Source organism: Peromyscus eremicus, chromosome 5 (genome assembly GCF_949786415.1).
Source record: "Peromyscus eremicus chromosome 5, PerEre_H2_v1, whole genome shotgun sequence".
Taxonomy (NCBI): Eukaryota; Metazoa; Chordata; class Mammalia; order Rodentia; family Cricetidae; genus Peromyscus; species Peromyscus eremicus.
Genome location: NC_081420.1, coordinates 67,241,052 through 67,268,811, shown reverse-complemented (window position 1 = coordinate 67,268,811; position 27,760 = coordinate 67,241,052). Strand labels below are relative to the sequence as shown.

The 27,760-nt window shown below is 38.5% G+C and overlaps 1 protein-coding gene across 1 annotated transcript in view; it reads right to left on the bottom strand.

Moving 5' to 3' along the window:
* Positions 1-27,760, bottom strand: part of Malrd1 (MAM and LDL receptor class A domain containing 1) — a 609,872-nt gene that overhangs the window by 502,889 nt on the left and 79,223 nt on the right. Inside the window, exons 10-11 of the mRNA XM_059263620.1 lie at positions 22,671-22,811; positions 9,597-9,694 (exon numbers count right to left, since the gene is read on the bottom strand). Of these exons, the coding sequence (XP_059119603.1) occupies positions 9,597-9,694; positions 22,671-22,811 (239 nt within the window). The remainder of the gene's footprint in view (positions 1-9,596; positions 9,695-22,670; positions 22,812-27,760) is intronic.

Here is a 27,760-nt window from a genome sequence, read left to right as displayed (position 1 = left end):
TTTAAAATAGCAGGCCATCAATTGGATGATAGATGTAACTAGATTGCCCTCACACTCAGTCTCAAATGGGATGTCACTGTCAAATACCTCCTGTTGGGGCTCAGAGGAACCTGGGTGAGGGGAAAAAAAAGAACCACAGGAGATAGAGAAAACATGACCTTCTAAATCAACATGACCAAAGTACATATGAACTCATAGAAACTGAAGCAGCCTTCCCAGGGCCTGCACAGGTCTGCACCAGATGGGGTCTGAGAGCTAAAAGAAATGGACATATGCCTCCAGCCCTAACCCAGAAGCTATCTCCAACTGATAGCCAACTGTAAAAGAAAGTTTAGTTTTCCCTAAGGGAGTCTCACCAGGGAAACTACTCTTCAGGGTAGGCCACATGCTCAGCAGTAGATGGCCAAGAGAAAACAAACTGAACCTCTTTGGAGGTTCCTTGTCTCATAATGTTGTATCAGGGCTTCTTTTTGTTTTAATTTTAGTCTTATTCTTTATTTTTACTTTGCCATATTTTATTTATGGATTTATCTCTCATTTTACCCTATACATCCTTTGGGAATATATTATGGTTTCCCAGCTTAATGTTTTTATAGGATTCTAGAGTGTGTGGATGAGTGGGTCTCTGACCACATAACTGTTTATTGTGCCTTTTTTCCTCTGTTTTGTCCTATTTCAATGTGTTAGTTTTTGCTTTATCGTATTATGTTATGTTATATTACATTATAATCCCTTAGTTTTTTTATGAGAGAAAGAAAAGAGGGTAGATCTGGATGGGAGGGGAGAGGAATGGGAAGGAACTGTAAAGAGTAGAGAGAGGATAAATCATAATCAGGATATATCATATGAGAAAAAATATTTTCAATAAAGGGGAAAAAGAAAATAGCGGGTCAGCAGGATGACTTAGAGAGCAGAGGCTCCTGCTGCTGCCAATACCATGTTCAGTACCCATGACCAACTCATGTAAGCTGTCCTCTGATCTTCATACATTCACATCCATACCCCCCTAAGTACACAGAATAATTTCTTATAAAAATAAAATTAAAATATCGCAGAATATTTTAATAATAAACATGACTTTGTTTTGCTCTGTCCTTAAAATGTGAAATCCCACAAAATACTAATTACTTCCATTGAACCTGTTTTTATTTCTCCCCTTTGAAAAAGATTTGGCACCTGTGTAAGTTGTTATTTTTAACATTTGTCAAAATTGTATCAATAAATCGGATAAAAATAAGTTTGAGGATAAGTTGTTGCCAGCATCACCATGGGTCCTCCCATTCTACTCCCAGAGAAGTTTCCTTGGTTCCTGCCCTATGGATTCTTGTAAGTCTGGGTTGTGCAAATCATGATTCAACATTACAACATTGGGAATAATTATATATGCTATTTTTATTCAAACCCCAAACCAGTAAAAGCATTCTCTGAAAATTTTTTTTAATACAGCAAAAATTATAACAAATAAGTTCATTAATTTTTCCATTATGATATTATTGATGAACTTGAATGCTGATGGGATATTACTCATCAATAATTTAAGGCACATAAAATATTCTTTAGGAGGTTAGGAAATTTTAACCATTTCACTCCTTCGTCATCATTAGGGATGACGGCATCTAAGGGGATGGTGACTTAACTGAACATTGAAGAGAATAAAGAGACTTCTCAGTTTGCTCTTAGCATCAGGAGCTCTAATTTGTTCCACCAACACTTAGCAGGCACTTTCTCAGGACCTGGTACTGTGTAAGGAAAAGATTAATCCTTTCAGTCTGGGGATGATTCATTCTGCATAATATTTTTCCAAAACTTCCACAAAATGAGGTTCAGATACACAGTGATTTTTCATCCTACCCATTATCATATAGAGAGCACCAAAGCTGTAGAGACATTGTAAGAAAAATGAAACATTCGAAGAGGGGGTTTTTTAGCTGGTAAGAAAAAGATGTGGTTTTTTCTTTTGTTCTTCAGTTCAAAATACTAACCACTCTATGTCTCAATTTGTCATTATTTTCCTGTGTAGATATGATTGCCATGACCTGATCAAAACATCCTTTCTGGTTGTCCATTTCATCTTAGATTTTGTTACCTTGCTTACCTACACTCAGATCTTGACAGGTAAATTAGACATGTAAAGCCAAAGGGAATCATTTCATTAAATGTCATGAAAAGTGAGGCCTTGTTCCTCAACGGCAATTAAATTTTAGATCCCTGCTGTAAGTCTCACCATGTTCCCAGCTTGTGAATATGCAAAAGAGAGCTTTAAACCTGGTTGTGCAGGAGCCGCTCACACCCCATCAGTATTTTGAGCTGTCAAGCTGTCACTCAGCTCTTCACTACTGTGAAGTCATTTTAATAGTTACTAAACATAAGTGCCAAGGAGATCCATATTCAACAGCAGAGGAGCTTACAAGTTATATTTAAGAGAATTTGCATTGTAGAGACTTAAATCTTTCAGCTTAGTTCAAACCAACCAACCTTCCAAAGTTAAGGGAGAAGTCATTGAACAAAGCTTAATACAACTGGAATTTCAAATAGATACTCATCAAGGGTCTGGTATACACTCAGTGTTAAACCATTACGCTTTAAACTCAAATTCATGAGGCATCTTTTAAATTCCTTACAGACCCATTACAGTAATTTGTGTATAGTGGGTATTCCACTAACACACTGAAGGAAAAAAAAAGGAATACATGGACTGCATAAGGGTTTAGTTTCTATAAACATTTAGACAGAAAGAGGAGGCAAGAAAAAGGAGGAGGGAATATGGAAAGAGGAGGGAAGGAAAGAATTTTTATCAGATAATACATAATGTCTTGGATGTCCTTAGGAATCTAGAATATTCAGTGGGAGTGGAGGAAGATTAGGAATTCTAGTGTAATAACAAACATGTAATAAATAACATGGTGTAGATGTTTAAACATAAATTAAAATACAGCAAGAGAAAACTTAATTGTCTCAGTGACATTCATTTTCCTAAGTGCTCAGGAGCCACAAAGACCTACTGATCACAGTACTGAGCCCAACACAGGAAATTTCCCATCATTGTAGCATAGTGCTTTAAACAGAGTTTCAGAGTGCTTAAAATTATGCCATTATGGACAGCAGAATACAATATTAATATATATATATCTGATATTTTACATTTGGTTTTCACTAAGGTATAATTTTTATTGAATATAACCATTCAAGACTGAGTTATTGTAATCAAGAACCCTCCATTTGATAATAAAAACTCCCAAAGAGCAGATGATTGGTGGATGCTTGTATTCAAAGCTCTTGAGATACTGAGATACAGAAAAAGCAATTTTGAGGCCAGATCACACTACACAGAGAGCCTTTAAAAAATTGTTCCTATGGAACAATTACTTAACTGAAAATTAGGGTAGAAATTTAAATTCAACTTATTTTATTCTCTAATTACATTGTGGTATTTATTTTAATATGGATCTGAAGCTAGGTACTATAGAAAATACCTAATATACTAGCACTCAGGACACAGGAAGATCAAGAGTTCAAGGTTATCCTCAACTATAGAGTGAGGTCAAAGTCAGGCTGGTCTACAAGAGACAATGTTTCCAAACAGGGGGAGGGGGGGATGGAAAGATTGCTCAGTAGTAAGAACACTGTCTGCTCTTCTAGAGAACCTGGGTTTGGTTCCCAGCACACACATGGCAGCTTACAAACATCTGTAATTCCAGTTCCAGGGGATCTGATGCCTTCTTTTGGCGTCCATGGGAATCAGGCAGGCATGTGGTACAGCGATATTCACGCAGGCAAACTACTCATACATATTTTTCTTAATGCATAAAAGTTTATAGACAAACAAACATATACAAGCACACACACGTATGCAATTTAGTACAAGTGGAAGGCTCCTTCTCAGGTGACTGACACCAGTAAGCCAGTAAGCTAGATCTAGTGACTCTGCTACTTAAGTCAATAAAGAACACACTAGTATGTTACTTAGAATTGAGAGCCATTTCCTCCATATCTATGTTTTCTTTTTCATTGAGTTTTGATCTATCTTCATTCAAAAACTTGGCTCAAATTATCGATTTCTTTCCTTCTATCTCTTACAGCCTTTACCCCAATGTCTTTCTCTGAACTGTGATCCAATAGCTGAGGAACCCCCATAGAACTGGACTAGGCCCTCTGGATAAGTGAGACAGTTGTTTAACTTGAACTGTTTAGAGGGCCCCCAGGCAGTGGGACCGGGACCTGTTCTTGGTGCATGAGCCAGCTTTTTGGAACCTAGGGCCTATGCTGGGACACTTTGCTCAGCCTTGGTGCAGGGAGGAGGGGACTGGGCCTGCCTCAGCTGAATGTACCAGGCTGAGCTGAATCCCCAGGGGAGACCTTGCCTTGGAGGAGGTGGGAATGGGGGGTGGGTTGGTGGGGGGAGGCTGGGAGGTGGGAGGAAGGAGGACAGGGGAATCTGTGGTTGATATGTAAAAGGAATAGAACATCTCTTAATAAAAAGAAAAAAGAAAATATCCCCATGAGCTCCGGCATTTGAACATTTGGTGGCCAATTAGTGGTGCTGTTTGGGGAGGTGTAGGAGTGTGGCCTTGTAGGAGGAAGTGTGTTGGGGTGGGGGGATTGAAAGCTCACACCACTTCCTGTTTGCTCTCTGCTTCATGCTTGTGGTTAAAGATGGGAGCTTCTTGATGCAGCTTCCATGAGTTTTGCTTGCTGCCCTGCCCCTCCATAATGGGCGCTTATTCCTCCGGAACCAGACGTCCAAATAAAGTCTTTCTTCTGTAAGTTGCCTTGGTGTGTCATGTTATCACACCAACAGAAAAGTAACTAACATACCTCCCTATCTCAGAACTCCTCAGAATGGTCATCTTGTCCTTTCTCAGGTGTATCCCCTGCCCTCAGCTACCTCTCTACCTCTGCTTTTCTTGTTTTGCATCAGACTATATATATATATATATATATATATATATATATATATATATAAATATATATATATATATAATTTATTTCTGTTTTTGCCACACTTGCTACATATTTTAGCATTTAGAATAAGAATATTTGTAATGACAAGGACAACAATTAACATAAAAAAAGGAGAAAAAAAAGTGAAGACATTTGTAGGTCCTAACAATGCAACTAGGAATAAGTACTCTGGAGAGGACTACTCCATACTTACATATGTGCATACCCCCTCCCTATCCCATGGTAATTGTAGAGTCTTAGTGTAATTGTATTTATTCCTAGTGTTCATTCTCTGAACAGGCTTAAGTGGAAGTTTAGCATCACCAGTAGATTGAACCTCTTTTAGTCACTGAAATCTTTAAGTGATATGACCATGTACTTGCTCAACCTTTTCTCCACAGACTGACCACACCCAGAACCCATCAGAAAATATCTAAGCATTGCAACTCATGTGAGAGCATCATTACTGACACACCCCAGAATCACTTATTCACTAACTGTTCCTTGATATGTGTTCATCATCTTACTTTTGGGGAAATTTTAAAATTGTCAGTGAAGGTGAATTTTGTAACTATTACTATATCATACTCACTTTTATGTACATTGAATCACTAGATCAGTTGTATTTTAGATATGGAGAATATTCTTACTTTATGTTTGGGAAATTTGATTCTTAGCTAGTACCAAGTTGTGCTATGTAGGAGCAAACTCTAGGAGGTGGAGCCTAGCCAGAGAAATTACATCACTGGTGGTGGGTTCTTTACCTCTCTGCTTCCTGTCCACCACAAGGTGAGAGTCAGTTCAGCAACTCGGCCACACTTCTGCCATTATTCCTAGCTGAAGACCATAAATCCAGGTAACCATGGTGCTTAACTCTTTTAAACCATGAGTTAAAATAAATAATTAAGTCCCTTGCTCCTTTAAGTTGCTTGGTCAGCTCTTTGCAATGGTACTAAGAAAAGTTGCTAATACAATGTCCCTGACCAGTCTCACATATCATCAGGGCAAACATGCATTCAGTTTGCTGCTATTAAATTCCAGCCTCAAGAACTGTGATTCTCACATAGTGATCATATACATACTAAACCACAGGGAGAATGCTTGCATCATTTTAGCCATGAGTTCTGAGGGGAGAAGAGCCACTTTGAAGGTTTTGTTTTTGTTTTTTTTTTCCCCTCTTGACATCTTTGATTCTAAAGCACATATGTCTCCCCTTGCGTTGGCTGAGAAACTTAGGTTAAAATACAGAGAGTCTGCTCCTCCAAAGCTTTCATGTAAAAGACAACCCTCCTTCATATTCACCTTTGTCCTGGTTTTCTTGTGTGTATTTTTTGAAAAAGAACATGGTGAATTATGTTCAAACAAAGCCACATTAAAATAATTGCATAATAGTTGCAGAAGTAATTAAAAACACTGAAAGCTCAAGGTTCATATTATGGAGCTTTCTGTATTTAATGGCAAAATCCTAAAAGTAAAACACTGTGGTTTTTGTGCAGCAATAAATGTGAACTCAGAAAATATTAATGCTCACATTAATCTCCTTCATATTTCATATTTCCCAGCTAATTATAACCAGTAACTACACTTCAGCATCAATGAGAAATGATGGCTTCTGGTCTGCATGTGTTCGGTTTGTCCTATCTCCTGTTTGGAGGAAATGGGCCAAGTTTCCACCAGTGGCTGAAGGGACTTTTGAAGCTTCGAAATTAAAGTCCACGTTGTGAACAATGACAAGCTGCAGAACAATGCGCATGTTGGAGCCATGTGTTGACTATATATAAAGTACAAGGTAATTCATACAAAATGACCCTAAAATGTGCTATTAGAAAAGGTGACTCAGAAGAAAGCTCATGTTTCTTCAAAGTCTTTTCAAAAACGAGCCTTAGTGGTATCAGCCTGATATGATAGTGTAGGGAGAAAATAATCACATAATTTCGTAAGATGGAGGCTTTAATCATAACAAAGTACCCAACTTGGGTGATTTTATTGCTTTCCTGCATTATTTTATAATGAAGAACATTTGTTCCATAAATAGAACTATTATCAATATGTTCTGAATCAGAGAATCAGCCAGATTCTCCAATTACCTAAGAAGATAGAAATTTGGTTTGGTTGCTTTCTCTGTAACTTTTATAAAAGTATCATATATTACCCTATGCTTATAAATAAGGAAATTTTATATACTGAGAAAAATCCTTTGAGTGAGAGCATTAAATATTTGTATCTCTGGCCACAAATGGCCTCCCATGCAGTCTACTACTAGTTTCTAAGCTAGAATGTGCTGTCAAGTAGCCCAAACTCCTCTCCAACACAAAGATGGCTAAAGTTGAAGCAGATGAATACAAAAAAGAAAACCAAATACTTCTGCAAGTCTGTAGTGGGTCTTTGAAGCACTTCAATTTTCCACTTAAAATGGGGAACCATTAACTCAGTATCTGAAGCCACTGGAGAATAAAGCCTTAGTTCTGAGGTCAACATTAAACACCAGAAATGATGTTCGCACTGAGATCTATCTGCAAAACACCCATAGCATTGCTACACATTTTACCAAAAACACAGAAAAGTTTCCTCAACAGAAATTGATGAAAACCTGTCATCCCAATGGCTAACAATAATTAATGGTCTTCAACAAGCATATAGTGATGAAAAATACAGGACATCTTCAAAAAGAACACACACACACACACACACACACACACACACACACACACACACCTGGGTTTTTCAGTGACACTCAGTGAGTCCTAAGAATGTCATGCATTCTTAATACTTGTTTCCAAATACATGGAATGAAGGCAAAGTGAATACATCCCATTCCCTTGATGGCTTTTGTGTATATAACTTAGTCTATGCCCTTGAATTAAAGCCAGGCTAGCTTGTAAAGTACTTTTTAAAGTGTGCAGAATTGCTCCTAAGGTTTCTAAAAAAATCTATATCATTCTATCACATAGGGTTTAATTAAAATAAAGGAAAGGTAGAAACATGTTGAGGGCATTTGGGTGAGGTTGAAATAGAGGGGAGATAAGCAGTGACTTTCATTCTCATTCCCACAAAGATATGGGGGGGGCAGGCAAAGTTAAAAAACAAAACAAAAGGAAACTGACAAGCTATTAAGAGCTCCAGACACTACACTCAGACCTATTGTAAACTGAAAACATAATTAGATTTATACCTCTGGATGATAAGCAATTCATCATCAACGAGTCTGAGTAAATGGCTACACTCTTGTATTTAGAGGCCTGAATTTACTGCATGCTTCAGCATTGATCTAGTCATTACTTTCTGATCTGTACAGACTTAAAAATGAACTGAAATCTTGAGACTTGCATGCTCACCCTCTACAAAGGATGGCAAAATATACAAGGTGAGCAGACACTTCTGGATGTAAGAGTTAGGTGTTAGAGAAAGCCACAGGACTGCTGAGTAAATACCTATTGTGGTAGTTACTTTTTTCTCCTTGCCATGCCCAAGTACATGATAAATGCAACTTAAGTTTAGAAAGGGTTTGTTTGGTTTCATGGTTTCAGTATTATCCATCATCATAGGAATATCACACAATGTACACAGCCTCTCTTTAGGGCCAGATCTACTCCTTGTGGGCAGCTTTCCTTAAAGAATATTCCATGATACTGGCATGCTCTAGATCCTGGATTCTCCTTTTTAACTTAGGGTTTGCTTTTCTGATTCCATGTAATGGCCTTTCCTTCCTTGCAGGGAATATGGCTCTGCTGCATGTCGGAGGAGTGTGTGGTATCTAAGTATACCGCTTGTGTAGTGAGGAAACAGAGAAAGATGCTGCTTGGCTTGCCTTCACTTTTGTGTTCTTTTAGAACCCAAGCTTATGGGATGGGGCCTTCCACATTTGAAGTAGGTCTTCCCATCTCTGTTAAGCCTTTCTGGAAACACTATCATAGACGTATACAAAACTGCATTTCCATGCTAGTTCTTAATCCTATCAAGCTGACTACAAAGATTAACCATCACACCTCCTATGTGCCAAATATAGGACGTTATTTAAGTAAATTTCATGCTTATGGTCATGTGAAGGAAGTACACTAATGCTTGTCATCTCAGTAGAAATGCTATCTCCAAAGTTGTGGTCAAACAACATGTACCACAATTGTAAGTGGCAAACCGGAGATTTAAACCCCTGCTGAGGTATGCTTTCTTCTCTGTTGTACTGAAATGGAATGAAAATTGTACGGCTTGTTGTCTGTGTTTGGGAGCATTAACAAACTCAGTGACTCACTGAAAATAAAATTTCAACAGATGTAATTTTTCCTGCATATATTCAGCCTTTCTCACAAATTTAGCTTTCTCTCAACAGGCACTTACTTAACTGATTTTATTCTACTCACTTTGCACTCTTGAGCAAAACAGGTAGTAAATTAGGCAAAATACATCTACTTTAGATTATTGAAAGGCCCATGTGAAAAGAATGTAAAGCACTGAAGGCTACAGCAGGCCCTATAAAGAGAATAATGGAGGCGATGTCTTGCAAAGCCTTTTAGAAGGATGCAGCATTTCATGCTGAAGCAGCTCCTGTAAACCTCTTAAAGCATCATGAAAAAGAAAACAAGGCAAGCATTTGCTATCAATTTACTCTGAGCTCAGTCACTGTAACCACAGAACGGAGGCTCAGAAGAGGTGGTTACCTGGCATGGAGTAGAGGTGGTCAGTGATTTGGTAAGGATAGGACTTCCAAGCCTGGCCACCCCAGTAGACTGCTGTGGCCCAAAATAAATAAATGATCCTGGAAAAAAAAGGAGAAACAAACGCAAAGTCACATAGTGAGTTGCCAGTTCTGGTGTACACGTAGGTCTTTGCCCCCTTAGCCTTACTCAACTATAACTCAGGTAAAGAAAAATCACATTTTCCTCTATTTACCATTAGGCTCTGTAAAAAAAAGAGAATTTCATATGTATGACATTAAATATCTAAAATAAAATTTAATTGACAAAAGATAAACTCTGAATCCAAATTACCCAAACAAACATTTTTATTGCTTTAACTCCTGTCATAGAGTTTGAAATCAAATTAAATGAAGCTTCTAAGTTTACAATTAGATATTCAACATGCCCTTAGGAAATTCTCTTGGGAGTTTTATTTTTAAGTCTCTTCCAAATGTACTGAAGGAGATGAGTGCATGCATTGACTCTGGTTCCTCTTGGGGCTTACATGTTTGACATTGTTGTCTGTGCTGGAGGGGATGAGAGCTTAATTAAAGATCTAATCTGAACATTAACAAAATAACTGCTTTTAGATTTTAACTGACGTGGATGCACTCACAGCAAATGCGCAGGGGATGGCATCTTTTAGCAGCTTGGAAGATCATACACTCTGAGCTGCATCAGGGAGAGTTTCCTTGAATATTGAATACTCACAAGGAAAGCTATGCCAAACAATGTCGGTGTCTGATCCTGCCCTTTGATAAGCACAAAGTGACAGGCAGAATATAACACAAACGGTCTCTAGGCAACTTAGAAAGCCAACTGTTTTGACTGGGAAAACACCTCATCCAAACAGTAATTTTCCTGGATTCAGGTCAACGCTGACTATACCAAAAAGGGGGGATGTCATAATCAAAATGTACTATTTCAAAGATTCCTGCACATGTTTATGCAAGCATTCTCTTCATTTTACTTTTGTAAACCTAGTACCTGTTTCAGGCAATAGCCTGGAAATTAGACTGTGCATGTCCTAAGAACAGAAGGACCAGTCTGTTCACGAATATAAGCAAAAATCCTAAGCAAACATATATATGTGAATACATATGTAAAGAGTGAGTGAAACAAAAGCAAACCAAACAAGTTTGCTTCAGGAATGGCTAGAGTTGCTATAGGGCTTAAAAATCAGTCTCTACGATAAAAAAAAAAAAAAAGGATAATCTGATGATCACATGACTGTCACAAAAAAAGCTGAAGAAGTTATTTGACAAATTTAAACTCATGTTCATGTGTTTTTTTTTATAAAAAATAATGAGTATACTATGAGTCAAAAGAAATGTTATAGTACAAACATGGTACTCAAGGTTGATTTTTTGATATTTTCCTTGAGATAAGAATCACACAAGCCCAGCAGCTACCACTACTTCTATTCAGCAATTCCCAGAGGCCTTATCCCATGCTTGATAAAGAAACAGGACAATAAAAATCTCTACACAAACATGTACACACACACACACACACACACACACACACACACACACACTTATATCTACTAACATATGCTAACAGAAGGTTTAAAACTGGGAAGGAAGAATATAAAATTGTCATTATTTACAGACAGAATAATAGTACATCTATAGAGAAAATGTAATTGCTAAAGACATTGAGTTCACGGTTTACATTTTTAAAACAATTTCCATGTACTGACCTAGGCATTGATGGAGGAAACTCCATGAAAATAAGCACATAAATAGGGGTGGCTTGTAGTGGGTAGCCATTCCAGCTTTGTTCTGGAAGTTCCAACCCCCATTGAGACTTCGGCAACTGTCACGCCTACAAGGCGGGGCCAAGGGAGGTGCCTGGGGACCCGAGATCCGGATCGGCGAACGCTCGCTTGGTTCGAGGACGCTGGATGGTGGAGGTAGACAGAGGAGAGCTCCAGAGAACACCGCTGGACTGTGATACACCTTCCCCAGACCCCGCGACCTACCTATTCCTTAATTTGTAAGTTACGCCATTAAATAAATCTCCTTTTAACTACGTGGAGTGGCCTAAATAATTTCACCAATATCTGGCGCTCACGTGGGGCAAATCCCAAAAGCCTGGGTGGCTCCTGCCCTCAGCCTCCTCCCCGGCTAGCGGGTACCTAAACCCGCCTGCAAAGTACCATATAACCAGGGAACACCTACACGGTTCCATTCCCGAAAAAGGGAGCAGCTAGTCCGGTCTCAGCTCCCTAGCTTAGCCCCGAGACCAGCGAAAGAGGCACTCCTCCGCTTCCTGAGTGCACGCACGCCAGCTGCGGCTCGGCTCCGCCATCTTGACTCCAGCGATCTGCAGTCAGCCAAGATCACCAGCAGGCCCTGCTTTGGAGCTGTACCATCGCCACCTGCTGGCTGAAAAGTGCTACTACACCCCCCAAAACCACGAAAGGTAAGTAAAAGTACCTGATAATTTTACACCTTAAAATTGACTGACAAATTTTGAGTAATTCTGGTAATATGGCTGACAACATTACCTCACAAGAATTTGAAAACCTTTTTGCCTGTATGATGAATGACATCTTCCTGGAAATATACGACCTTCCTAAGGCATATCTGGCCTGTACCATTTTGGCATTCATCGTAATAATTCACACAGTGTTCAAACACTGGTTTAAAAACAAGAACAAAGATGAGTTATTATTGGGACTGATACAGGCTTTAAGCGAGAGCAATGACGGCTTACAGAAAAAGATTCTATCTCTGGAATCTGCTTTAATGGATAGCAATGAGACCTTAGAGAAAAAGATTCTCTCTCTGGAATCTGCTAACCAGGATTTACAGGCTTTCAAAACTAACAATGATGGCTTACAGAAAAAGATTCTATCTCTGGAATCTGCTTTAATGGATAGCAATGAGACCTTAGAGAAAAAGATTCTTTCTCTGGAATCTGCTAATCAGGATTTACAAAACAGGCTTGTACCAAAAATTGATCTTATTGATAATAAATGTGAATATTTAATGGACAGAACACTAACTCTCCAGACACTATATAAGGAAGAAAGATTATCATTAATTGATAAGATAAGGTCCATGGAATCATGTGTTTCTGAGGAACATAAAAACTTCTATGATTCCATGAGAAATCTGGAGTCCCTTGCCAGAGAGGAGGTTCACTCCCTAGAACAGACCCTAGGTGCTCGTTTGCAGGCCTTAGAAGAAACTCTCAGTAAACATGACAAGGGACCTAATAAGCAGAAGGGCAAGACCATAGAGGTTGTAACATCTCCAAATGGCTCTCACACAATGGCTTATCCTGTTATCATCCATGAGAAGCCAGCGGATGACACACACCCCGAGCCATATAATACATATACATTACAACCAATTTCAACAAGGGACTTTAAAAATATAAAGGAAGCAGTAGTTACATATGGGATACACTCCACATACGTAAAACAATTGTTAAATTCATGGTCTACCTCACATAGAATCATCCCAGATGACTGGCATCAGTTGATTTCAGCTGTTCTAGAATATAGTCAGCAGCTACAGTGGAAAAGCTGGTTGAGAGAAGAGGCAAAAAATTTAGAACAACAAGGTAAACTCAGAGGTTTTGTGATCTCCCAAGATCAAATACTTGGTGAGGGATGTTTTGCTGACAGGAATGTACAAGCCATTTATGATGAACATACAATATCCCTATGCCGTACAGCAGCTCTAAATGCTTGGGAAAAAATTCCAGAACCTGGAAAACCAACTGAGGTATACACAAAGATATTTCAGGGACCGCACGAACCCTTCACTGATTTTTTACAAAGACTGAACACAGCTATAACAAGAGCTGTATCAGATAAAGAATTAAGAAAAGTATTAACTGAGTCCTTGGCATTCGACAATGCTAATGCAGAATGCAGAAGAATACTTACACCATTAAAGATCAGATCAGCTCCTTTGGAAGAATGGATTCAGTATACTAATGGTGTTGAGTCTCGTAACTACAGTAATGAGGCTTGGATAGGAGAGACAAATCCCAGAGGTGAAAGAAGGCCCCGTGTTACCAAATGTTTTAAATGTGGTACACCAGGTCATATAAGTAAAAACTGTACATGGGGTACTCCTAGGAGTAATACTCCTTTTAGGAATAGCCTAAACAGGAGACCCCAACCACCTCCCGGATTATGTAGAAGGTGTGGCAAAGGCCGACATTGGACCAGTGAGTGCAGATCAAAAATAGATATACGAGGTAACCCTTTACTGGCGGGAAACGCCTCAGGGGGCCTCTTGCAGGCCCCCAAATCAAATGTAGTACGAACATTCCCAGCCACTGTGGAAGAAATTCCTCTCCAGGACAACTGAATAAACCACTGCCTAATGTAAAAACCGATACTGCAATGGATGATAAAACAGCTCTGATGGATGGATCACAGGTTACAAAGAACACTATAAAACAAATATTTTGGCAGACTTCCATAAATGGTCAAAGACCAAAGCTTAGAATTCGAATTAATGGCCTGGTTATGGAGGGACTGGTAGACACAGGTGCAGATGTGACTATAATTACACCAAAATCATGGCATCCGAATTGGCCTCTTCAAGAGGTAGATGTCCAACTTTTAGGGATTGGCACCCTATCTCAGATAAAACAGAGTTCGAGATGGGTTGAATGCATAGGGCCAGAAGGACAGAGAGGAAGACTGAAGCCATATGTAGCAAATGTAGCAGTAAATCTTTGGGGCCGAGATCTGTTACAACAGTGGAATACCCAGATTAAAATTCCTACACTTTCAGAAAAAGAATACAGACCAATGCATGTTTCTAGGAATAATATCATCGCATGCTATAAAAATCAGGCACCAACCATTCAGGCTGTTCACAAACAGAGCACAACTGCTGTTGACCTCTCAGAAATACCAACTGCCTTACCTTTAAAATGGCTAACTAATAAACCTGTCTGGGTTGGACAATGGCCTTTGACAAAAGAGAAGCTACAAGCTTTAGAACAGCTGGTTCAAGAGCAGTTAAATGCTCAACACATTGAAGAATCTACCAGCCCTTGGAATTCTCCTGTATTTGTTATTAAAAAAAAGTCTGGTAATTGGAGAATGCTGACAGATTTGAGAGCTATTAATAAAGTAATTCAGCCAATGGGCTCCCTACAGACTGGGATGCCCTTGCCCTCTCTGCTACCTAAAGAATGGCCTATAATAGTTATTGACTTAAAAGACTGTTTCTTTACCATACCCTTACAAGAAAATGATAGAGAAAAATTTGCCTTCACAGTACCTAATTATAACAATTCTCAGCCAGTCAAGAGATATCAATGGAAGGTCCTCCCACAGGGAATGTTAAACAGCCCTACTTTGTGCCAATACTTTGTGCAAAAACCATTGGAGATAATTCGTGTAAAGTTTCCACAATCCATAATTTATCACTATATGGATGATATCCTATTAGCTGATCCAAAGTTAGATACATTAGAAAGCATGTTTGAAGAAGTAAAAAAAGTTTTGCCTCACTGGGGACTGCAACTTGCTCCTGAAAAAATACAAAGAGGAGATTCTATTAACTACTTAGGATATAAGATAGAGCTACAAAAAATTAGACCCCAAAAGGTACAGCTAAGGAGAGATCGATTGAAGACTCTCAATGATTTTCAAAAGTTATTAGGAAGCATTTCCAACTTACTGGGTATCATGGGAATACCCAAAGATGGACTACAAAATTTGGCTAATACTCTAGAAGGGGACAAAGAATTAAATAGTCCAAGAGAATTATCAGCCGAAGCTGAGAAGGAATTGGCTCTAGTAGAAAAGACAATTCGAGAAGCACATGTGGATCGTGTGGATCCAGAACTTAAATGCATTCTTGTCATATTCCCCTCCAGACATTCCCCAACAGGTATTTTGATGCAGAGGGAAGATATTATATTGGAATGGATATTCCTACCACGTAAACCAAATAAGAAATTAAAGACTTATATAGAAAAGATCTCTGATTTGATTCAAAAAGGTAAACTAAGACTTCGCCAGTTGACAGGAATGGACCCAGCAGAAATTGTAGTACCTTTAACTAATGAAGAAATTTCATCACTATGGAAAGATAATGAATACTGGCAGAGAGCCTGCAGTAACTGTTTGGGAGAGATTAACAACCACTATCCCAAAAGCAAGAGAATAGAATTTATAAAGAAAACCGAATGGGTCCTTCCTCACATTGTACGACAAAAGCCAATTTCTGGAGTCCTCACATTCTATACTGATGCAAATAAATCAGGGAAAGCAGGATATAAATCAGGAGACTTAAGTAAAGTGGTACAAAGTCCATACAGCTCTGTACAAAAGGCAGAACTGTATGCCATTCTTATGGTACTGATGGACTTCACAGAACCCCTCAATATAGTCACTGACTCTCAATACGCAGAGAGAGTTGTTTTACATATTGAAACTGCTGAATTTATTCCTGATAATACAGAATTAACCTCATTATTCATACAATTGCAGGAAATCATCAGAAAAAGGGAACATCCTATATATATAACACATATCAGATCCCATACAGGTCTGCCAGGACCTCTAGCACAAGGTAATAATGAGATTGATCAGTTACTAATAGGTAATGTGCTAGAAGCTTCAGAATATCATAAGAAATACCATGCAAATAGCAAAGGTTTGAAGAAGGATTTCTCCATCACTTGGCAACAGGCTAAGGATATTGTGAAAAAATGTCCTACTTGTTCCATCTATAACCAACTTCCATTACCTGCAGGGAGCAATCCAAAAGGTATACAAAGAAATGAAATTTGGCAGATGGATGTGTTTCATTTTGCAGAATTTGGAAGATTAAAGTATGTACATCATACCATTGACACCTATTCAGGATTTCAATGGGCAACTCCTATAAGTTCTGAAAAGGCTGATTCTGTGATTACACACCTATTAGAAGTTATGGCCATCATGGGGATACCTGTACAAATTAAGACAGACAATGCTCCAGCATATGTCTCCAATAAAATGAGACAATTCTTTGCTTATTACAATATAAAGCATGTTACAGGTATACCACACAATCCCACAGGCCAAGCAGTCATAGAAAGATCCAATCGAACTTTAAAGGATATGCTAAATAAACAGCAACAGGTAACAATGACTCCTAGAAATAGATTGCATAGTGCTTTATTAACCTTGAATTTTCTCAATGCTGATGAGAAAGGAACAACAGCTGCAGAGAGACATTGGACGACAGACAAAACTCCCGAGCTAAACCAACCGGTTTATTTCAAGGATGTGCTGACCTCAGAATGGAAACCTGGATATGTTCTACGTTGGGGAAGGGGTTTTGCCTTTGTTTCTGCAGGAGAAGAAAAGCTATGGATACCAACAAAATTAATAAAAATTCGATTTGAACAGGAAAAACCCCTTGATGAGGTGAAGTAAAAGATCACCCACCAATGTGACATCTCTACAAGTTGTAAGAAAAATTTAACAATCAAGGTTGGGGTAGGGTTCTGTTTTTGTCTTTCCAGGATAATGGAAATACCCATCTTCCAAAAATCATAAGGCCTTGGATATCCAGATGTTTACAGCAGAAAGAAAGAATCTATTGGTACCAATCTACACACGGTAAAATCTCACTGTCTAACATCTATCTCTCTATCAATATAGAAAAGTTGTGGTCCCAATTCAATTATAAGCCAAGCTGGCTTTGGAGATGGAATTGGCTCACTCCTTCTCTAAACCCAAGCACATTGCTAAAAGAAAAGTTTGAGAGATTCTTCAGTACCATATCAGAAGAGCCCTCTGTTGTGGGACAGAAGGAAACCAATAAAAAGGGACCATTGTCTTTTAGATTCTAATTCTCTCCATGCTTACTCTTGATTTCTCAGAATCCTTTCTTATATGCTATGTCCTCTTTAAATCCAAATCTTCCATTTTGATAACAAATAAGTTTTTCTAATAGCAATCTCAGAAGTCTCCAGAAGGAAGATGGGGCCCCAACAACAACTCTACCCAATCCAGAATGATGCCATGGTAATCATCATCATACTACACTTCTTACCAGAATTTCAGACAATCTTACCCATTACTCTAAGACTTGCTGCAGAACCTACAGTTAGTCTAACTGAAATTTAACTATCTGCGCTTTCTCACAGTACCCAACAGAGATAACATCACCCCCTAAACAACAGGAAGCAATTCTAAGAAAATGACGCCCCTTCTCCCTTAGGTTTCATAATTCTCAGGGTTATGGATGATGGTTATAGGGTTGGGGGTGGAAGGAAATATTAAACTCAGTACTCCCAAAAAAAAAAAAAAAAAAAAAGGAAAAGAAGAAATGGAATGGATACGTATAAGACATTATGGTAGATTATTGTGTATACTAGTAAACAAATTTAGTAAAATAGCAGCCTTAAATAATTTGCACTGTAATTTGCACTGTTATGGATTCTTATATGTTGATACAAATGTAAACTATTTTTATATTCCTGTTTAAGATAATTTGTATATTGATACAAATACAGAACTATACTTGGTATAATGTACATATATTTCTACTCTTATTTGAAATGTTTGTATATTGATACAAATGTAAATTTATATCTGTCATACTTTATGTATGTTCTACTTCTGTTTAGGATATTCGGTATATTGATATATATTTAAGATTATTGTCATATTGCATTTCCCACTACATACTCCTACCTCTGTTATAAATATTGATATATATTTAAGATTATTGTCATATTGTATATCACACTATACACTCCTACCTCTGTTATAACATCTTGTGTATTGTCACAACTTTGAAGTCATCGTTCTTTACCATACACTTGCTTATAGACTGTCTACCTTGTTTACGTGAAGCCTTAGTCCTTAGGTTATTTCAGTAGATAAGACTTGTAGATTTATAGTCACCTATGCTTGTCATCTCTATAGTTACGTTAGTCAGGTTATACAGATTTACAGATACATAGGTCAGATGGACAGGTAATCTTCAAACACTTCATAGACCTAGAGAATATGGCATTTAAATAACTTAGAATTCTGTTGATGCGAGACACAATTGCTCCTGGCTGCACCAATTTGATCCCGAGAGAATGTTGGGCTTCTAGACATTTCCATTTGGAAGTTTGTCTTCTTGGCACAAAATGGCCTACTGGGCAAAGAACTGCCCTTGCCTCGACAGCTGACAGTACAAATGCAATGCTATCCTTTCTGGACAAGCGGGACACAAGGAAAGCGACCACTGTACTCTGCCAAGACAGGGTAAGATGGTCTTTCAGAATTCCTGCTTCTGAAAATGGTCTGTCAGATACTTTAGGCCTGTAGCCAATTTGAATGCACCAACAATGCTGAGAAACATTAGGTGATTGTCCAGGCTGCCAGCTGTCTCGGTCTACTCTCGCAAGATTCCCGAAAGTTGCTTGCATCCATCTACCATTTCTCAGGTACCATTATATTCCTTCTCAGGTCTTTGATGGGATTGAAGACTAGCAGTTATAGTTACAACTTAGTAGATAGAACATATTAAGTATTAGATTCAGGTTCTTTAGGGTAGGACACCTTTTGGAATGATCTTTGTAACATGCCATTTATCTATGCTCTATACTTCTCTGGATTTTAATATGTGTTTCTTGCTTGATATTGTTTGCATTGGTTGTAGTTCCATCTTATCTAGGTCATTATCCCTCATTATTCCTGGACAATATTTGATAACCATTCCTTTGTATATAGTCTTGTATTAGGTTAGAACTTTCTTATTTAGACAAAAAGGGGGAGATGTAGTGGGTAGCCATTCCAGCTTTGTTCTGGAAGTTCCAACCCCCATTGAGACTTCGGCAACTGTCACGCCTACAAGGCGGGGCCAAGGGAGGTGCCTGGGGACCCGAGATCCGGATCGGCGAACGCTCGCTTGGTTCGAGGACGCTGGATGGTGGAGGTAGACAGAGGAGAGCTCCAGAGAACACCGCTGGACTGTGATACACCTTCCCCAGACCCCGCGACCTACCTATTCCTTAATTTGTAAGTTACGCCATTAAATAAATCTCCTTTTAACTACGTGGAGTGGCCTAAATAATTTCACCAATAGTGGCTGAACACTTATTTCCCACACATGACAAAGGACCCAGAATAGTGGAGTCCCTAGCCAACTAACATAAAATATATTACAAGCATTGGACACAGAATACAGGAGAAGTGAAAAATGTATATCACTCAGGACTGAGACATATACAGTTCAAATCTCTTCAGTTGATAAGTGAATAAATAAAATGTGGTTTGTCCACACAATGGAGTATTACTCGAGTTAAAAAGGAGGAAAATCAGTGTAATTATTAAATCCATAGTGCTAATTTAAGGAGGCCAGAATCCAGAGCCTATATACTGTATGACCTGTTTATCTGCCACTCTTTATATAGACAATAAATTCGAGATATGTATCAACAGGTGCCAGACCTGAGTAGGATTCCTGGGACCCACATGGTACAAGGAAAGAACTGATTCCCAAAAGTTGTCCTCTGACCTCTGACATATACCAGTGCATCTCTCTCTCTCTCTCTCTCTCTCTCTCTCTCTCTCTCTCTCTCTCTCTCTCACACACACACACACACACACACACACACACACAGACATTCATTTTAATGCCACTATGTTGCTGAATGTTATTTTCAAATGTGTTACATTTATTTATGCTGTGGAATAGTTGTTTAATGATGCAAAGATGTGTTGCATAATTTTTATGTTGCATTTGTTTAACTCTGTGAAGCTGTGTTACTTTGCCTGTCTCAAACACCTGATTGGTCTAATAAACAACTGAATATCCAATAGCTAGGCAGGAGAGAGAAATAAGTGTGGCTGCCAGGCAGAGAGGATAAATAAGAGGAGAAATCTAGGACTGAGAGGAAGACCGAGGAGCAAGAAAAAGAGAAGATGAAGACACTAGAGGCCAGTCACTCAGCCACACAGCCAGCCACAGAGTAAGAAGTAAAGAAAGACATATAGAATAAAGAAAGGTAAAAAGCCCAGAGGCAAAACATAGAACAATAGAAATGGGTTAATTTCAGTTAGAAAAGCTGGCTAGAAAAAAGCCAAGCTAAGGCCGGGCATTCATAAGTAAAGATAAGTCTCTGTATATTTATTTGGGAGCTAGGTGGCAGGTCTCCAAAGAGTAAAAAAAAAAAAAAAAAAAAAAAAAAAAAAAAAAAAAAACAAAAACAAAAAAAAAACAACTACAGCACTACCACAAATACGCAATGACAGTAGTCCTCAGGCCCACCATTGGTGCTGTGTCCAGCATTCCTGTTGGAACAGACTTTTGAGCTCTTACTATACGAAAAAATCCTTAGCAAGTATAATCGTACTTAATGCCTCATAAAAATCTTTCATGACTACACATGGGAGGATTTTGTTTTCCATATTCTATAGCTAACAAAGCTGAAGTACTTTTACACAATGCCATTGCTATGGCCCAGCCCTTGACAGTGCAGTCTCGCAAACCTAGTCATGGTGAAGTTCATATCAAATCACCACAAGACAGCTGTGCACAGATTCCCCTGGGAATCTCAGCCTCTGCTCAGGTCCTCATGTTTCTACTGCTACTGCATATCTGTCTGCCCTACTCCAGCCTTTTATTCTCTTCTGTCCCCAAATCTCACCCAGATAGCCTTCTCCAACAAATATGATTGGTCACAGGCTTCAATTTGCCTAATAAGACCTCTATTGTCCTCTAGACGAATTTCAAAGCCCTGGGTACCCTTTCCTCTCCTCTGTCATGTCTAATCATAAGCAAGGCTCAAACAGAGATCCTAGCAATTCTCCCATCTCCCTCCAAGACGTTTCCCTAATTGAAACACGTTCCTTGTACCCCTCCTTAGTTTTGCCATCTCCTTAGAGTTCCCTCTGTCTTCCTTCCTGGCTCCTTGTTTCCCTTCAGGAATGCTGTACTGGGGATCATTCTCAGGTAAGCCCCTCTATCTCAATTTAACCACCACCCTCCAGCCCTTACAACTTTCAGCATGTTTGAATGTGATCCCTTGCTTACCAGCTTTGGCTACCAGACTCTGCCTGCCTCAAACAAGGAGACCATAGCTTCTACTACCATGCACCAGCTCTGATACATGCTATTGGCTTAATGATGTGCCTGGGTACAGAAAAAAGAAACAATCCACATCATCTTACAAAGAAAATTGCCACTCATATCTACTTTAAACTTTAAGTCACTGTGGAACAGAACATTAAAGGAAAGCTAAGGCTTACTGGCCCAATAAGCAAAAAGGCAAGAACTTACTGTACCAGTCAGCAATGAACCAGTTTTATAGTTGTAACCAACAATCTTCCTCCATAATCCCTTCCAATGCTCCACCAACCCCAGTTTCCAAAGACTATAATTAAAAATTCTGCCAAGATTTGTGTTTGGCATACTTCTTTATAGATCTCAAAGGAGGAGCAGGGTAATGCCCAATGAGCATGAAAATGATCTAGACCGCCAACTGTGTGATTACAAAGTTAATGTAATATTAGGTGTGTGTGTGTGTGCTATGCCATAAAAATGTAAACAAAACAAAGAACTGGAGAGCAAAGCCATTATGTGTGCCTAAGAGAGTCACAGAGCATTTTCAGAACATTGTAGGTAGTTATGGTTCCTTGACTTCACAAGGATATGTAAAAGTTGTAATGATATTTTGTAGTATATAGTCTAAAGTATTTTCAGATTTTATAGATAGTGCTAAATCCTTGTTCTCTGCCTCCAGATAGAAGATAAGACTATTTTTTTCTTTCTGTTTTGCAAGACTTGGAATGCTTAAAGGAAGGAAGCAAGCCTACTGTACAATTTATCAGAAATGTTATCTCCCTCTTTACATCATCACTATAATATTCTTTAAAAATGCAACAACAAAATTGACAGTTGTCTTAAGAATGCTCCTTTCAGGGCACCCAATTAACTAGCAATTAATTATTAATCAGGTCAGAAGGAGTTAAGACAAGACAGACAAAAGCTCCATTTAGTCTGTAATTAGAAACAAAAATGCATAGCATCAGCACTTCAACATGAATGAAAACTCCTTTAAAAGAGAATCCCTTACCATGGTTTGTGCTCCCTGTGTGACCAGCCTCAGGGTGTCCTCCACTGTGCAACGCTTCCATCACCTCCCAGTGGGAATCTTCTGTGGGAAATGGTTCCCAGCCACAGAAACCAGACTCGAAGTCCCAGGTGAGGTGATTTGCTGTAATGTGTAGAGAAGGAAACATGGATACGTGATGACAGGTTTGTCTTTACAAGTAGATCTTTTCACTTTTCAATGGAATTCTCCCTAAATAAAGACAAATCAACTACAAAGAAGTTAAAAAAACAAAAACTTACATGAACTAATGTAACAAGGGAATGTAGTTCACTCCCTCCCTCATCTGAAACCTATTCCTCCTGGATAATCTTTCCTTTTCTGAACTCTGGATAGACAGTTTAGAAGGTGTGGTTATTGACAAGAAGTAACTCCCCAAAGGGTATCTATTCTGCGACTGACACAATCATAAAGACCTGTATACTAGCTATGGTTGTGTCCTTGGTCATTCATAAAATGTTCTTTGTTCATCTTCTGTGAGCTTACTTAGCTGTAGACCACCTCACACCTCTTTTAAGTCAGGAAGTGAAGTATAAAAATAAGACATTAAATATATACTTCATCTCCAAAATGTGCTTTAAAGTTCTAAGGTCCTGAACCTTTCCACTTATTCCCAAGGGATCTCCCAATTCATAGAGATACATCCCCTAAAATAAAAATCCTCTACTATAAAGTGACAACATTTCTGGCTTGGTCCAAAATGGCCTGCATTTTAACCCTGCTGTCTGAGCATAATTAAAACCTCTCATTTTCCCTCTTACCTTCCCTAATTAGGTAATATGCTCAATATTACTATTTGGGGACTATAAGTTACACAGTGTTGTCCAGAGGAAGAAAGTCCATGTAAATAATTCTTCTCATAGTAGCAGCTAGCTGCTACTGATGCAATCATATTAATTGTTCGCAAGGCAATGTGTGAAAAACGGAGTGTAGTGTACCACATGATCTCTGCATCCCAAACCTTTGGGCAGCTAAAAAGGTGCAAAACTTTTCAGGGTAAAAATGACAATGAGTTTTACAAATGTTGAAATTGTCTACAGAACAAAATTTGGAATCAGGTATTTTCTCATCCCAATGTTTTATCAGTTAAAAAGTTGGACTGGGGAGTAGCTAATATGCTTGTGATACAAGCGTGAAAGCTTTAGTTTGAGTGCTAGACCACATGAAAAAGCAGATATGGCAGTGTGTCTCTGTATTTCCAGCCCACATGAAAAAGCAGGTGGGTAGCATGACTCTGCAATCCTAGCCCTAGCCAGGTGGAAGAAGGCAGATCCATGGAACTGGCTGGCCAGTCTAACCACTCAGTGAGCTCCAGATTCAGGGAAGAGACACTGCACCCAAAAAGAGTAGTATTTTTTGTTTTGATAGCATCAGGATGCTGATAGAAGAAGCCAGAGCACCTCAACAACATGTCTTCCAGATTCCAACTGGAGGTCAATGTTATACTTTCTCTTGAATCAAGTTTTTAGACAAACAAAACAAGGAAACAAGGTATACAGCAATAGAGGAAAACACACCATATGAACCTCCAGTTTCCACACATGCCAAGCATCTGCAGGCACAGGTACACACTCACGTATACACACACCACAGACAAAATAAATGCATAAATAAAAATAAATGTCAACTATTATGCTTTCCACAGAACAATAAATGTTCACTATTCTTTGAAAATTAAAGTTAAATTTTTAGAATCTATCACCATAAAGATTTGGGAAAGCAACATGATGCTGTAATCTTTGTGAACACATAGTGAACCACTCAGGTGTTTTTATTGATGACATTTGTTCTGGTACATTTACAAGGAATGCTTTTTTAAAAAATAAATATTTTACACCTTAGTTGCTGTATAGTATAAAAATCTAATTGTAGTCCCTTATATTGAAGCTTTTCATTAATAATGTTTTCCCTACATATTTCAACAAGTTTCAGGTGAAGTAGTAAATATCAGAAGAACGTAGGTCAAAGATATGACAACTTGTCATACTAAGTGCGGTGACAAAAGCTACATGTGTAAAAATCGAAATGATACATCTCTGCCATAAATAAAGTACATTAATTATGAGCAGTAATTTTGACTATGTGGTCATTTTCAGCTTGCTGTAATTATGGGGTACATTTCACTACTTCTAAACAGAGTGTATGACACTGTTCACAGTGTCAAAGAAATTTCTCTCCAAGTTAATTTGATAGAGTAATGTTTTTTAGATGGTCATGAAGCTTTCTCTTAAATATTTAACTGTAGTATAATATAGGCACAAGAAAAAGAATTTAATGGATAATAATGTGGCTCATAAAAGTAAAATATTTATGAATCTTTGGCTTCACGGCTTCACGATATAATAAGAAATCTTGTATGGTAGCTGATAGAGACATCTTATTTAGTGAGTGTATATTAGGTTCTAATAAGGGTAGATCATCAATATGAAGTTGGTATTTATGAAACCCACAGGGACCCCAGTTCTGTTCCTCACGTACAATTAAGTAAAGAATACCTCTTTGTCATAGGGGTATCTCAGTATCCAGAAATATTTTAAAGTTAACAAAACCTCTAGAGACAGTACAATAGTAAAATAAAATGCATTGCTCAAGATCCTTGGTTTACATGTCTTTCACATAAGTATTACACTTAACTCCTCAAATATTTATAATTCATATTAGCATTCTAGTAATTTATTTACTTGGAAGAACAGGTTCACCTCAAAATTGCCACTCTCCTGCCACAGCCTCCCTAGTCATAGAATGATAGGCAGGCACATTAGCACTCTAGATTATTTCAAGTAGCCTACAAATGAAACAAGATAACTTTGCCCCAACCAAACTCCCCATATTATTTTTGTTTCGACACAAATCTGTCTATCCTTTTATCATTTTGACAACACAGTAGAAAACATTATATAAAATATACTTGACAATCTACCTTCTTCATAATTTTCAACCACAAAGTTAGGCAGCATTAATTATGTGGCCACTGTGGAAAAAGCATCACTGCCATACATCTCTAGAGCTTCCCACATCTCGCAGCTGAGGCTTCATGTCCATTTCACAGCAACTTCAACTGTCCCTTCTCCACCTCAGCTCAGTAACTAGCATTCTACTTTCTATGCCTATGAATCTCACAAGTCTAGGCCTCTCATCAAAGTGGAATTATGTAAAACTGACTGCTCTATGTGTGACTTATTTCACATTGCATAGCATATCCAAGGCTTATCTGTGCTGCATTGTGTGTCAAAATTACATGTTTTTGTGTGACAGCTGCTTAGGCATACAGCGAATATCTTCAGAGATGCTTGTCACACATCATATTTCAATAATTTTGATAGAAATATTTAAAATACTCAATATAAATAAGAAAGAGTGAAAGGAAAATGAAAGGGAAGAGAAGGAAAAAAGGAAGTTGGAGAGAGAGGGAGAAAGGAAAAGCGTGGGGGAGAAAGGGAGGGGAGAGGGGAGAAGGGGAGGGAAGAAGATAAATGATCAAGATTTTTTTCTCAGATGTCACAATGAAATCCTTTTCTTGTCCCTATGTGATACTACAGTAGTTAAATATGCATGCCAAGTGCACTGATGCATAATTGATAAACTTAAATATTTAAAGATGTGCAACATATTGATTGTTATAGGTATGTATTGCCAAGTGCTTATGATAAGAAAGGTAGATAACACATCATTTGTGACATTGTATGAGCGATCTGAACCCTTAAATCTACTCTCATTATTGATTTAGTGAATCTCACATCTTCATTATCATTAGGTGTAGTGACCATTCTGTGTTTGGATGATCTTATCAATGGAGTCGGTGTCCTTGTCCTCACCCCTTGTAAACACTGTCTTCCTCTTTCTCTGAGCTTGACATTTTTCCATTGCGTGCACAGGTACAACCACACAGTGTGCACCTCCCTGTTCTGGCTTCTTTCACTTAGCAGAGTCCACTCTAGAGTCATTCTTGTTACACATACCAGCTGTTCCTTTGTTTTCATTCCTCAATAAACTTTACGTAAATATCACATTACTTTTAATCTGTTTTCCACTGGCAGTGGATTAAGTTGTTTTATTTGGCTATTGTGCAGAAGGTCGCAATGAACATGGGGAAAAATACATTTGAATATTAATTATGTTTGTTTTCTACAATATCATAATAAATGACAGAACTTCTGCTTTGGTATCACAATGGTGTTTTTAGGTGAAATAATGAGAACTTGGGGGTCTCTATTGTTGGAGGCCACACATACTTTGCCCTTAGTTTTTATGCCATCTGTTTCTCTCTCCTGAGCTGTCTTCACGTTTAGAAGCCTCTTTGTCAAGGTGGTTCATCAAGCTTAAGCTACAGATGAATTATTGGGGGCTATGTTACAATGCAGCATTTGGTTCTGTAGGGTTGGTACAGGGCCCACAGCTTTGTCTCCTTTAACCAGGTCCAAAGCAAATCTGCTGTTCAAGTCCACAGAGTATACGACAAAAGCAAAACACCAGCAAACCCAGTGGTGCTTTCCATTCACCTGCTTCTGACAGTCTACTGAGTACAAGCTCAGTTCTTTCATTATGTTCTTTATGTTTCAATATGTTCTTTCACTAAAAAAAGCACCTGAAAGCAGTGTCTCTAAAGAGCATCTATGTAAGGGTGTCTTTCCAGAAAGGCACACTTTCTGTGCATAGATTATCAAATGGAAATTCCCATAAATTAGAATTTGCCAAGTCTCTGGGATATCATACATATTTCTGCAGCTGTTACATACACCACGCTGAGGGAAATGGCTTGGTCAATAATGTGTTTGCTTGAGGAACTGCATTCAGATCCCAGCATCATGTACAAAATTAGGTGAGGCAGTATGCAACTGTAATCTCAAGGCTGGGGAGGTAGAAACGGGAGGCTCCTTGAGGTTGTTGGCCAGCCAGTTCAACCAGAGATATGGGTTCACCGAGAGATATCTCATATGGAGTAGAGCAATAGAGGGAGACATCAGACTCCAACCTCTTGTCACTCCCTCCTACATGAACATATGTACTCAAACAATACACACACACACACACACACACACACACACACACACCAC